The sequence below is a fragment of the Myzus persicae genome, unplaced genomic scaffold (genome assembly GCF_001856785.1).
Source record: "Myzus persicae strain clone G006 unplaced genomic scaffold, MPER_G0061.0, whole genome shotgun sequence".
In the NCBI taxonomy this organism is placed as follows: domain Eukaryota; kingdom Metazoa; phylum Arthropoda; class Insecta; order Hemiptera; family Aphididae; genus Myzus; species Myzus persicae.
Window position 1 is genome coordinate 970,857 of NW_019100581.1, and position 14,443 is coordinate 985,299.

The 14,443-nt window shown below is 35.6% G+C and overlaps 1 protein-coding gene across 1 annotated transcript in view; it reads left to right on the plus strand.

Annotated features, from left to right (window-relative positions):
* The first annotated feature begins 295 nt into the window (after positions 1–295).
* The window catches only part of LOC111034386 (zinc finger protein ZIC 4-like), a 40,091-nt gene continuing 25,943 nt past the window's right edge, over positions 296–14,443 (plus strand). The window contains exon 1 of the mRNA XM_022315586.1: positions 296–1,639. Within this exon, the coding sequence (XP_022171278.1) occupies positions 826–1,639 (814 nt within the window). The 5' untranslated portion in view covers positions 296–825. The remainder of the gene's footprint in view (positions 1,640–14,443) is intronic.

Genomic DNA, 14,443 nt, shown 5'->3' on the forward strand with positions numbered 1-14,443 from the left:
GCGCATTATCATCATTTATATATCATTATTATTATACCGCGACCGCGGTATATGCGCCAGCGGCGGTAGTCGGGTAGGTATAAGCAGTAAGCACCCACGGACGCGACGCGTAACGAGTGGGAGCGAGCGAGAGAGAGTGAAAACTCGGTCGCCACCGCGGCCCGCCGATGACTACCGGCGCGACGCGCGCGCGCCTGGGACCGCCGGCCCCGCACGTCCACCCATTGGCCGGGCCGGCGTTCGGTGGGAGGAGCCCCGGTGGCCGCGAGGCGCGCACGACCCGGTCTGTTTACCCGCTGCGTCAGTCACGCCGTGGAGCCACTCGGCGTTCAACAACCCGCTGCGAATACCCCGACCGACCGTGGACGTGCGCGCCCGCACTCGAGTGAAATATTATAATAACGACGAACAGTGTGCGATTATTTTTTTTAAAATTTTTTATTTGTTTTAAATTTTTTCGTATCGATAATTTTTTTTTCTTTTTCTCCTTTATACACGTGCGCCCGACTTTTCGCGAGTGATGCCGCCGCGCTGCTAAGACCGACGTCGTAAATAATTTTATCTCTTGTCGCCGCGTCGATATGCGATCCGTCCGTGCACTCACTATTATATAATATTGTTGTAGGTATATCAAATTATACATTTGTTGTTGTGTACTTTTTGCCGCATCATCGTCCGTACCTCGCGACCTTCGCCAAAATACCACCGCGATACCGGTAAAATCGGTGCATCTCATTGTAATATTATATATATCATACCGGAGTCATTTTATCATCATAATATATATAACATCCGAGGGTGTGACGCGTAAATGACGACCGCGTTATGTTAAACCCGTTTATGGAAAACGCGTCTCTGGTCAACGGCATGGGCGTCAAGGTCGAGGAAGACTACATGGCCGCTTCCCAGGACCACTACCATCAGATGCATTACGGGCAGCAGCAGCCAGCGCCGGCACCACCGCCGCCGCCACCACCTCCACCGTCGGCGCACCATCCGGGCTACCCGGGACCGAGGGACTTTTTGCACATCCGCCGTGACGTGGCCGACTACCACCACCACGGCCATCACCACCATCATCACCATCACCAGCACGGCGGCGACCATCACATGAGCGGACTGTACCCGGGGGCCGTGCACCACGACTTGCAGCTGCACCACGGACAGGCGTACCCGCCGCCGCCGCACCAGCCGTCGCTGCAGCCGTCCGCGTCCGTGCACCGGCACAACGACTACGGCGGCCAAGACCCGTACGGCGGCGGGGGCGGTCACCCGGGCGGCGCGTTTTACCGGTACATGCGACACGGCCCGGTGGCGGCCGCCGCGCTCAAGGACATGTCGTGCCTGTGGATCGACAAGCCCGGGCCGCCGATGCGCACGTGTGGCAAGATGTTCGGGTCCATGCAGGACATCGTGTCGCACATCACGGTCGAGCATGTCGGCGGGCCCGAGTGCACGACGCATGCGTGCTTTTGGCACGGGTGCGAGCGCAAGGGCCGGCCGTTCAAGGCCAAGTACAAGCTGGTCAACCACATCAGGGTGCACACCGGCGAAAAACCGTTTCCGTGCCCGTTCCAGGGGTGTGGCAAGGTGTTCGCCCGGTCCGAGAATCTCAAGATCCACAAACGCACTCACACAGGTACGCAATCACTATATACCTATATCGTAATAATTTTATGGTGTTTCACACGCTTGTGTACCGCCAATTACCCTCCTGGTATCACGCTTGAAAACGTGGGTACATATTATAATATGACAGTAAATAGGTTTGCTTATAAACCGTAATTTATCACTGTCGCAGGACATAGTGTCACTGTCAGTACCTATATGTGGATCGTTACTTTCTTCTTACCTTCTCACCCGCCCTCGAATTACACAAACTCACAAGCTATCGTGTCATTGTTGGTTTTTGATTAGGCATCGGAGAATGGTCTTTTTATTGCAACATTTGACTTTTTGTAGATTTATTATTTTTTAATGTACTTACCACTAAGAATAATACACCTAATATAACACTGAAAAAATCATGGTCTTTTTGCACTGCACTCCATTAAACATTGATTAGTCATTTGATTTTTTAAAGTTCACATATACCTTGATAAAAAAATACCTGCCTGAGGTATTCAGTATCATTATATGTATGGTTAACTTATATCACATGCGCCTGGAAAGAAAATGTGGTTGAACCACGTACGCACTCATTGAATTTATTTGTAGTATAATCTAATTAAAACACTATGTCACGATAATGTAGTATCACAATCACATGATTTGTAAATCAACTGAGTCGTTGAGAGTTTTTTTTTCAAATTCAATTACTTTTTGGGTGAAAATGAGTTTGTATTAGCTTCTGGTTGCATGTTTATAATATATGTACAGAATTACTAATTTAAATTTGTCGAAAACTTCTAATTCATCATTAATGTGTTTGTAATGATCACATCGTTTTAATAAAGGCAACTATTTTATAACAATATTGTTTTATGTCAGTGGTGGATATTATCATTTACCAAGGGGGGGGGGGAATTGAGGTTCAAACATTTAGACAGTTGCATTTTATATCCAAATCCATTGTAATAATCCATCTAATAATATAAATGCAATAACGATCATATAGCCAAAATAAATAATTAATAACAAATTTATATAAGATTATTATATAAACATTTGAAACATTTTTAAATTAATATTAACCTATTATTGATGTCGATCTAAAAGGGCGAAAAATGTTCATCAAACGGAAAAGCAATTTAAAAGTATATCCCATATCCAATTTAATTTCTTCGATAACGATCTGTCACCACCATTTTAATTATATTCTATAAAAAAGAAAAATGAACCATGATTTTTATAATTTAAAATTAAAATTTAACTTAGGCTTGACCGTGGGGAGTGGGGATTCTCGTCACTGTTTTATGTGCAGTGTTTTACCTATATAATAATTTACTTTAAAATGACTATAGCGACTAACTTGTGCAAGATTATAAAATATAAAAATATATATAAGTAAATAATATACCTAAGTATTATATGAATTTAAAAATACTAATTGACTTTTATATTGTTTATATTTAACTTGTTTATGTTTCATTAATTTGAAATCGTACTCACTAGTGAAAAATAAAAACAAGTGCAACTGTAGTAAGTATTAAATCAATTTTAAATATTGAAAACATAACGTACAATATTGTACAAACCGTAGAATTAATGGCACCCACTACTTATGTCTTATACTCATAATAAATTTAGTTTTCTGTATGTTTCTTTTTGTATAAATTATTGCCATTTTCTAAAATATCCGAAACAGACGTTTATATGTTATGAAACCATAATGAAACAAAGCAATAACACGACAATATTTCATAAACGCCTCTCGGAATCATAAAAAAAAAATACAAACGAAATCCAATGTTCATTTTTTATTGTCTAATGCGCATATACGGGTAAATAAAATATAATAACCGACTGGTTAGGGTGGTTTCATCTCAAGCACCTCTATTGTGAACCACCCTTTTTCTTTTTTCGGACGGCGTCGGCGACGATCCGGCTACGACTATTAATTTTCTCTATCTGTTTCTGGCGGTACTCGTTCATTATTATTATACATATTATATATTGTTATTTTATATTATTTGGATGGACATTTTTGTAAGTTCGACAAGTGACAATACCGTCCACCGATCGATAATTCATGTCGATCACACCCTGTCCCACAAACTACCTTACCGCCTGTCAACTGTCCGACTCCTCGGAGTAAATTAATTTATTGCCACTGCTACAGATTCGGGAAACCGCCTGCATATATAATATATACATTACATATAAATTATATTAAACATTATCAAACCGCGTTTATGGACAGCGTCAAAAATTTCATTTCAATGAACTGCGTTAATTATCGTTACATATATTTTTAAAACATAAATAGGTTTATTATAATTTATAAGTTTATGGGTGCACATATTATTATTATTACAATGCGCTCGGGTAGGTAGGTTAGTTGGGTACCAGTTATAAATATGCATGGTTTCAAAATGGCGCGTACGGTTTACATACTACGATTTCGGATCGGGTTAGGAAACGTATATTATTAATCGATTTATTTATAGCTGCGATTTCATGTCTATTCGCGTATGAAAGTTGTACGCGTCGTTGTACACCAGTGTTGTTATAATATGCTACCGAAAGATCATAGGTCGTGTTCAGAGCGAGGTTCGTATGAACCTACATGTAGAGTCTGGACCGTGATGCCTCCCGGGCTCCAGGCTGACTCGAATAAGCGTTAAAACGTAAACGCCACTGTTGCGCCGAGTTTTTCCCCCGGGACTTTCGTTAATCTATTTCGATAAACGTATTTTTATACTTGACGTTGTGCTTCCTTATTGTATCAACACTAAAACTTTGAACATTATTTTGATTATCATTTTATATTTCTTGAGTATGTAGGTAATATATTATCATAATTGAATATAATATAAAAAGTATAAGCATAAATGAGGTATTTACATGGATTTATTGAAATTAATATATTATTATCTCTCTAGTAAGTTAAAAAATGTATTATAAATTAAAACATAATTCACTGATGTCAAAAATATATTATTCACATAATATTAGGTAACCACAGTTCTTATAGATAAGTCGTAGGTAATAACCAAGAAATAAATGTTCTGTTTTATAGTAAACGTTAATTGTATTTTTAGTCGTATTATGTATAAGTATAAGGTATAAGTGTATAACCCATACGTATCTTTCATTATTTAATAAAAACTTCTTCGATTTCATCATGTTTTATGTTAGGCTCTAACATTTTAAACAAAATTATTTACCAACGTTTTCCATCTTGTCGACAGTTACAAATATCTATGCGCCCTCGTAAATTAACACTAAAAAATAATTAATAAACGTTTCGCATGCCTTATGTTGAAAAATTTTAATTTTGCTAATAGGTACATATTTATTTTAGAAAACACTGAATCAGACTTGGTTCTATAGAAGTCGTACTTGTATACATATATTTTCTCAGCATAAAATATTATTTACAACGCCTATTGGTATTATGCCAAAAATCATTTTATTAATCTATTGCATTAGGGAATACATGTAGGTATAATTAAAAATACCATTGACAATACTAAACCTCGTATATGTTTATTATATGATTATGTTTTGTGTTTTCAAGAATAAAAAATGTGTATGTGATATTTTAACTTTAAAAAGGTTATTCTTTATATTATTCTATATCCATAAATAATATATCAGCGCTAAAATGTTTATTTCGATTTTCAATCATAATAACTTTATGGTGTGCTGAACATAATGTTTTTAATGAAAGTATCCAAAATAAATAATTTTATGGTGGTTAAAAAGGGAGTTCTAACGATTTGATCACGTTCTCCAAAATTATACAATTTAGTAATACAAATTATAATTATTAATAATAATTGTAGTATCACTAAATATTTATATTTTAAAATAAAAGACCTCCTAAAAGACCGTAATTTGTAAATTGTCAAAAACAAAAATAAAATAAGAATACTAATCTCGCAACAACAACAATATTTCCATGAAATATACTTTAAAGTATAAAATAAACACGGGAGCATTTTATATTAATATTTGCAACATTGTACGTATCATATTACCATTATTACCTATAGTGAAGTATAATATAAGCTTAGTAGCTGACCTGTAAATCCCATCTCAAACGCATTAAAATTATATAATTGAATTTAAATCCAGAGGTCTACGGATGACTGGATGAGATTACAATATTATGATTTTGATTTCGGGTGGCAATAAATATTTCAGCAGGGTTCGCATCTTCGTAGTATTATTCATACATTTATATATATTTACATAGGCGTGCTTAATTGTTGTTATTACGTGTGCACAGATAGGAAATGTAGACAGCTGGCGAGGGGGTGTCGGGGAGGGATGTCATTATTTTAATATTTTATCGAACGAGGACATCTGGAACGGGTTTTTTTTTTTAGGTTGTTCTATAAACAAAATAAATTACACGTTCGCGCATTATGAATGGTACGGAAAAAAAGAGATGGAAAAAAACTGGTTCTCGCCAAGCATAAATTTCGAAAACCGTTCTCCTACTCCGAGATTGGTAGAAAAATATTATAATGGCCCGATATTATAATAACCCGTACTGCGTGGCCATAAATTTCGTGTTTTTATGTGCCTCAGAAAGTTTCCAGCCCGTTTTAACACATACAACCGCAACACTATGTATATATATATTTATACATAGTAATACACTCAATCATTATACTATATTATATATACCCGTGCACACGTATGATGATGATGATGGTGATAGTAATAATCTAACTAAATGATGACGTTCGCCGATCAAGACGTCCACACGTGGACCAACGTGCTTTTTAGCAGTCTTCATATATTATTATGTAGTGTGCAGAATGCAGACTTTACTAATTAATAAAAATCCCCGGTGTTCGATAACGAATCTACAAAGTTGTATAAACTCGAAAAAGTGCAATAAAAACATCACATAACGCGTCACGGTGGTGTTCGGATAAAAAAAAAATAAAAAAAATAAAATCAAAACGTTATAATATACACACGTGCTTAAAACGAGTATAGCCAGTAAATATATTAGATATGTATGCATTGAACGAATTTTTTTTCGAATAATATACCGTATAAGATCTTATCGAAATTCGAGTTCTATATATATCGCGGGGTGTATAATATATAATATAATATACCTACACGATCAAATACAAATAATAATATGCACGTAGGCATTTGCTTGTTAAACGTTGAAAATGTTTTTAAATTTTAAACGTCCGATACAGTCGTACCTATGATATATGTGCATCGGTGTGTATAAATATATTATGTAGATGGAGTGTATGCGAGATTTACGCACATGTACCTATATACTTAAATACGATTATTTTTGTGGCGCGTTAAAAATATTTTTATTTGACATTTTTGTGGTTGTAAAGATATAGTTAATATCGTTATTATTTTTTAATATATACGATATTATATAATATAATATAACATACCTCCTATTCACCGTACTTGTAAACGTTTGAGTATGTTATACATTAAATTTTCTCTCCTTCGGTAAATATTTCAATGTTTTATAGTATACCTATATAAACGACCGTTTCCTCCGTTTAATACGTGTATAATGTATATAAGTAACGGCATCGTGGTGTGCGCAAAAAACAGAACGTCATCTCGTTGCATTCATTGCGGCCCTTTTAAGGATATGATGACAAAGTTCAGACCTAATAATATTATAAATTCCAGTACCAGATACTTACTATATATCGTGCGTTGCGCGTGTTTGAAGAACGTCGAAAGGACATTTGACTTTATTGCGTTAAAAAGTACACTGCAGGGTTAATAAAATTCCACATTTAAGAATTTGGACAACTGTACAACAGTGCAGTGTATAAACATTTTATACATAAACTCGGCGCTAACGATGATGTTATTTCGACTGTTCGTGGCGCTGCAGTTAAAAAACATATACGGTTATATACCTACGTATACATAGTAATGATACATACTATTATCATGTATGGTTTGCGTACTGCGGTTTTGACATAAGCCATTCTATATAGACTATATAGCACACATTACTCGACCTTAGATACTCAGGTACTACACTATAGGTATACTCATATTTAAATATTATAATATATGTAATATGTATACAATGTTGTGGTCGGCGCTGTACGTTTTATTGTTAACCGTTGCGGTTGCGATTAGGTGTAAAAACGAATGGGAAAAAAATAGTCGAGGCCAAGTGTGCGCAGCAAAATATATATTGTTATATTTTCGGTTTTATCTTCACCCCCAAAGCGTGCGTTCCGTCCGCCCCACCACAGCTGAAACCCAATCGTGATGATGTTATAATATGGGATGCAAACTTTTTTTTTAATAATCCGCCGGGGAAGTCCTTGAAAAAAACATGGCCGATAATTTTTGAACGTATTAAAAATATATACATAGACGGAGACCAGATATTATGTACTATACGCGCGGTGCATATATATAGCGCCCCATCCATGAATGTACGTGTTTCGCGAACGGGTTGAACAGACAATGACAATATATATTATTATTATAATATTTAATGCGCGCGCATGTGACAATGTGTATATTTTATACACATAATAATATCGTTTATAGCGGCGGGGTGAATGTATACGGCCAAGTCCAGGGCGTGCAGCGGCAAAAGGCCGGCGGCGGAGCGGGCATTAAGAATTACTAATGAGACGGAAACGGCGGCGGCGAGGCGGCGGCTGCACGCCGAGGGTTTGTCCTAAATAATATTATATACATAGGTATATAATATACAGTGTATAGTGGGTATGCACGGTATAAACCGACGTATACCAGAGTGTAACAACCGCGAATTACGCCCCTGAAGCCTGCAGGACCCTCGGTACGCTTATATATATATATATTATATATAGGTTATACCATCGCGCATTCATAATAATATAATAATAATATACACGTCTCGCACCCACCATACTATACTACCGAATATCGTACTTATACTACCCCATGGCGCAAAATGCCCACCGACGCTTTCGTTTGTGTCCTTTCGACGCACACACAAGCATTGATATAATATATATAGAGTATATGCGTTCACTTTTGGTCTCTATCTCTCTCCCCTCTTCGGCACCACCTCTCACTCGCTCTCTCACTCCCGCCTCAGCGTTTATTAACGGTCGAACATTATTATTACATTTCGATAACCTCATACAACGCATATATGTATATATAAATATATATATATACGATTTCCTCCCCACGATAAGTCCCTCGGCTTATTTATATATATATATATATATACAGACGGTTTCGTCCAACGCAGGTACCAGATATATATATAATATTATCACGAGTGAAAATAGGGACGACCGACAATATATATTCCGCCTGGACCTAAGCGTGGGCATTTACGTAAGGTAAATGTGTAATAGTGTCGCATCGTATACCTTATATAAAATATATATATATACATATAAATAATGTTAGGCCGAGATATTCTTACAATTTATGCGGTTTATTAACCCAAGCTATGTTTATAATAATGAATGAAGTACATAGGTATTAAAATATTATTATTTACAGCAAAATATATGATTTTATTAATTTTTTTTTTTAAAGTTACGTTTATTCACAAATTAATAACAAATAAAACATAATATTTTAATAGTTATGTACTGCAGTGTATTCATTTTTTAAATTGTAATATATATATACGCCATCACTATACGGGCATATAATAATATAATATGTGCACACTGCACGCATTCTCGTTCTTTAAAATTATGCTTTTCTCAAACGTATCAAATTTGAAACTGGTTTTGATTTTATGTTTTTTAAATTATCGCTCCGGCAAGGATCAGTTAATTTTATAATGTACTGTGTTCAACCCATTATAATGTAATAAAGTCGAGATACACAAATTTAATGCAATTATTATAATTTTATAAGTAATTAAAAGTGTTTTATACAAATATATCGAGTCGTCTTCATATAATATATGTAAGTCTTCCGACGTTAATATTATGTTGTTATTTATACTATAGTATTAGTGTACTAACTAATACATAAAATATATTGTGATACTATAGTAAATTGTTCATTTTTTATCCCAGTCTTCAGTGGCTAAAAAAACCAGGAAAAACAACAATCTTATTCATCGTTTACAATTTATTATATTATTGAGGAGTGTAGGTAAGTTAGGTACCTTTATTTATAGCCTTATAGGTGTAAATGAAGGTATACAGATAAGACTGCTCGATTTATTTGAAATAATATGTATTCCTCATCTTTTCAGCGTGACATGGGGAAACAAATAATTTATGAATAAACATAATGTATATACATATCTATAGAATAATTACCTATATTTATATTATTTTATTTTACTACTATTCTTAAAAAATATAATATATGAACTGTGAAACTAACCCCCGAAAATTAGTAATAAGACGATATTTGATTGGATTTCGATTCGCGTTTTACTACGTTATTTTAAGAAACGTATTTAATAACTTTAAAATATTAATGTTGTGTACGTTAGGCGCTCATAAAACGTACGCAAAAACGCGTGTAAAATTAACATGGTGTCAACGACCACTGCGAGATGCGTCTCAATTACTGAGAAAAAAAATAATAATAACCGTCGGTAGCGGCGCCCGGAAGGGGTTTAAACTGGTGTCGGTCTCTATAATATGTGCTCATGTACTCATATATACATACACAACGATTAACGGCCTCGGATTAATCGTTGTATATAATTTGTCGCGATCGCGTCGATTACAGCTCGTCAGCGGACCGCTCGCCCGGGCGCGGTGAAGCAGCAGCAGCAGCATGACGATCTGACAGGCTCGGTTTGTTATATAGCACGCGCCCGCGTCGCCGTACACGATGTAAATTATATACCGCATACCCGGTATCGACCTGGGATAACACAATATATATGTATATATATATATATATATTATATACCCTATTATACCGCGCGGAGACGCCCGTGCGTCGAGATCATATACCGTTCATAATATACATATTAAATATTATATGTATACCGCGGGTATCGTGGTCGTCGCCGCGACGTCATTTGCATACGAGACAATCCCGCGAGTGCGTATAGTTGTGTAGATTAAAAAACGAGATATACCACGGCTGCCGCCGCCACCACCCCGAAAACCGCATTCCACAGTTGATGACTTCTGATCTCCTGAAACTGGACGGCTGGGCCGGACGAACTATACGGACCCGATGGTCGATGGATATATTATATTATATACGTATATAATATTTCGTATGTATATAGTATTATTTAGGTAGACGTTACCTATATCATTTTATTATATATATATGTACTTGCGTGTGTAGTGGTTAAAAAAAAACAACGATGTATACACGCGCGTAGGTACATTATCCGGCTGGACGCGTGCGACCGCACACAAGCGTATTTGTCACGGGAAACGTTTAAAGTCTAATCTAAATGAAATCTAAAAGATTTAACGAGCCACCATCGCGCGCGTATCATATACATATATAGGTATTGTGTTTCGAAACGATACTAGGTTTCTGTACGTGTATATTTTTATTTTATTTTTTGACAAATCGGAATATGAACGACATTCCGTCTCTATACATTATATTATACGCGCTCAATAAAAACAATAATAATATGCATTTAAAGCGCCTTCGGTTGTTTCAGCAGCTACCGCTGTAGTTGCAGTATAATAGGTACCTAGTTGCTATAATTTATTCTGTGTAGTTCACATGCCAAAAACATGCAAATTGCTGCGCATCGAGTCAATTTTCAGTGATTATCGGAAACGAAAACGCGTGGTCATAATAATATTAACCGCAGTTTAGCGCAGTTAGATTTACCAATATTCGCGACCGAGTGAAATCAATAGACCGCGAATTACATTTTGGACAGAATTTACTTCCTAACCTTTAGTTCCGATCGATTTAACCGCCCTCGAGCTCGGTCGTGCACTGCAGCCAATATTATATTATATATGCTTGCGTAATCGGTTCGTACTATTATATCATCGTATATTCGTATATAAAGAAGCATAATATACCTGCCAAATAATAAAAAACGATATCATATTATGTTTAGTTCGATCAAAATAACAATCGAACAATCGTGTAATAAAATATTAATTTATGTGCCTACGTATCGTAATAAACGAACGTCTCTCTATGTAGGTACAGATATAAAGTTGTATATATAATTATCATATTTCCTATGGATATGAGAGTACAATAATATATACGATATAATGTGGGTCAATGTTATATATTGTTATTATGGCCGCGGTGCCACCCTTAAGCGGCAGCGGCGTTTACCAGTGGGAGGTACTCGTGTTTAAAAAAATAGTATTTTCATTCAGACAACGATAATTTGTCTGATCTAATATATTCCCCGTGACAGATGGTATATTATAGCAGCCATGTTAGCGCAGAGATCATCCATTGGCTGTACTGCACACTGTAACTGTTTCCCCGCGGCCACCCCTTTATCGATCTGCTCGCGAGTTCCCCTCTTCGTACGGATATATATGTGTGTGTTTTTGTGTCTTCCCCTACCGCGCGCACCCGACGACACACTCGTCGCCGTTTCCGCATATATATATATATATATATATACAGTATACAGTATACACTATATATACGTATATATACGGACGACCGTGTAATAATAATCGCGATGAGAGAAAAAATTGTATATGGAGAGAGAAAAAAAACGCATAGGACAAAGGACCCTCCGATAATCCGAATACTATATAGGTATATACACTGTATCTGCAGCCATATATAACATCCCCAAGCGAGTACTCACATATACACACACTCGTGCAGATATACGCGAATGATGACAGTTTAAAACTTAATCAGGTCTCCTCTCGTATAGAAATAATATTAAAAAGATACAGGATGCTCATGTACACATATATATAGAAACAGTGTATATTTTCAATTTTTTCTTTATATAATATTATGTTGTACAAAATGTACCGTAGTAGTTCAGTGCTGCAACCCATATGTATCATATATATATAAATATATATATGCAATACAGTGACCGAACTTTATGATAATATTGCCCCAATATAGGTATAATATAATATTATGTTATATTCGAAAGCTCTTAGGATGTAAAATAAAATCTTTAATAATATATCATCCGGAGATGATTGTACAGCGATCTGTATTTAGTATATCACTACCCTATATCACTCCCCCGATTGGTCGCTCTGATTTTTCGGAAAACGCTATAATGACATGTAATAATTACGATAAATAATGTATGTTTTCGATCGTTGGTAAATCCCCGGAGCGGAGAGATGATGATAATATAATATAACAACGTGGTCTGTGTGATAATTAGGGGGCGTACTACTGTATACGCGGTACACCGTGTAACAAGGATTTTCTTTTCACCCTTGGCGTTTTGTCAGCTTCACTGATCCCGTATAAAAGCCTTTAAATCCCAGTTTTCAATATTAAATCGGGCTTATACCCTGAAGTAGATACACATATACACATGCGTACGTCATAACACCACTGTTATCGCCTATGTCTGTATTCTATATAATATGTTCTGCTGCAGAACTCATATATTATAATATACTACAAGGCTCCCAGTGTAACGACAATAATATTATGTATAGGCATAGCGATGACGATGATAATAATAATGGACCGTGATTTTACGGTCGTGAGAATCACAAAAACTAAACTGCATTGTCGTTGTGAAAATTATATATATATATATAAGTACTGTATCGTATAAGCGTTCGAAAGAGAATACGTCGTGCACGCAGGATAGGCGTCCAGGGGTTTCTGTAAGCGTACGAGTGACCGAATCCTCCTCTACGCGTTAACTAAATAACAGTATAATATATAATTTTAAATATTTTAAATTGTTATTATTTTATTGATTAGTTGTTATTAGAGTTTAAAGTTGTACCTTATTGTACCTTAATGCGAGTTGTATTACTTATAGAAAACCTATTGATTAGCTTATACGATTATTACGAACATGTTTATCTACTACAAATAAGTGGGAAAATTGGAATAGTTTTTTGAATTTCGTTTGTTTTACGTAATTTTTAACATCTCCAATGTAAGATAATTTAGATTATTAATAAGATACTAATATACTATTTAGTAGATACTTAACATTATACTCACAATAAACGTTAGAACAATCCAGCCAAGTTGTTATAATGTATGTTTAAGTGTAATAATATTTATAAATTTGTTTTTTAAGTACCTCCGAGGCCTCCGGTCCAGACTCGGGAAACTCCGTCACGTGTGCGAAATGTACATTTATGACGTATGTGTTCCTCCTTCGTCAACATTATTAAAAGACCATTACACTCACGTGTTCGCTTACAACACTTGCTTTATATTACTTTAAACGTGAATGTACCTCTTTCTCTTTTATATTTCACGTATTGACGTCGACAAGTACTGTTCAGAAAACTTCAAATGAATACAAAGAGTGTTGTATTGTTCGTTTAAATTAATAGTGCCGCCGTGCTGTATTTCAATTGACAAGCCCCCTGTAAACGCTTAACTTGAAATTCGAGTATTAATTTAATTATAACCTGCGATATATAATATATATTACCGAATCCTTCGCCTAAAATAACGTCTCGACATACGCTATTATTATTGAGCATAATATAATACCTCTTCGAAAATCGTTGTGCGTTTCACAAAAACAAAACCGTTTTTATAACACATCAAGTATGTAACGTCCAAGTTATGTAAATACATTTAACTCATTTAAGTGATATTTAGATTTATTATCACAGTACAATTTTCTACAAAAATGTTGAAAATAATAAATATTATATAATTATTGTAGTAAATTCAAATTCAAATG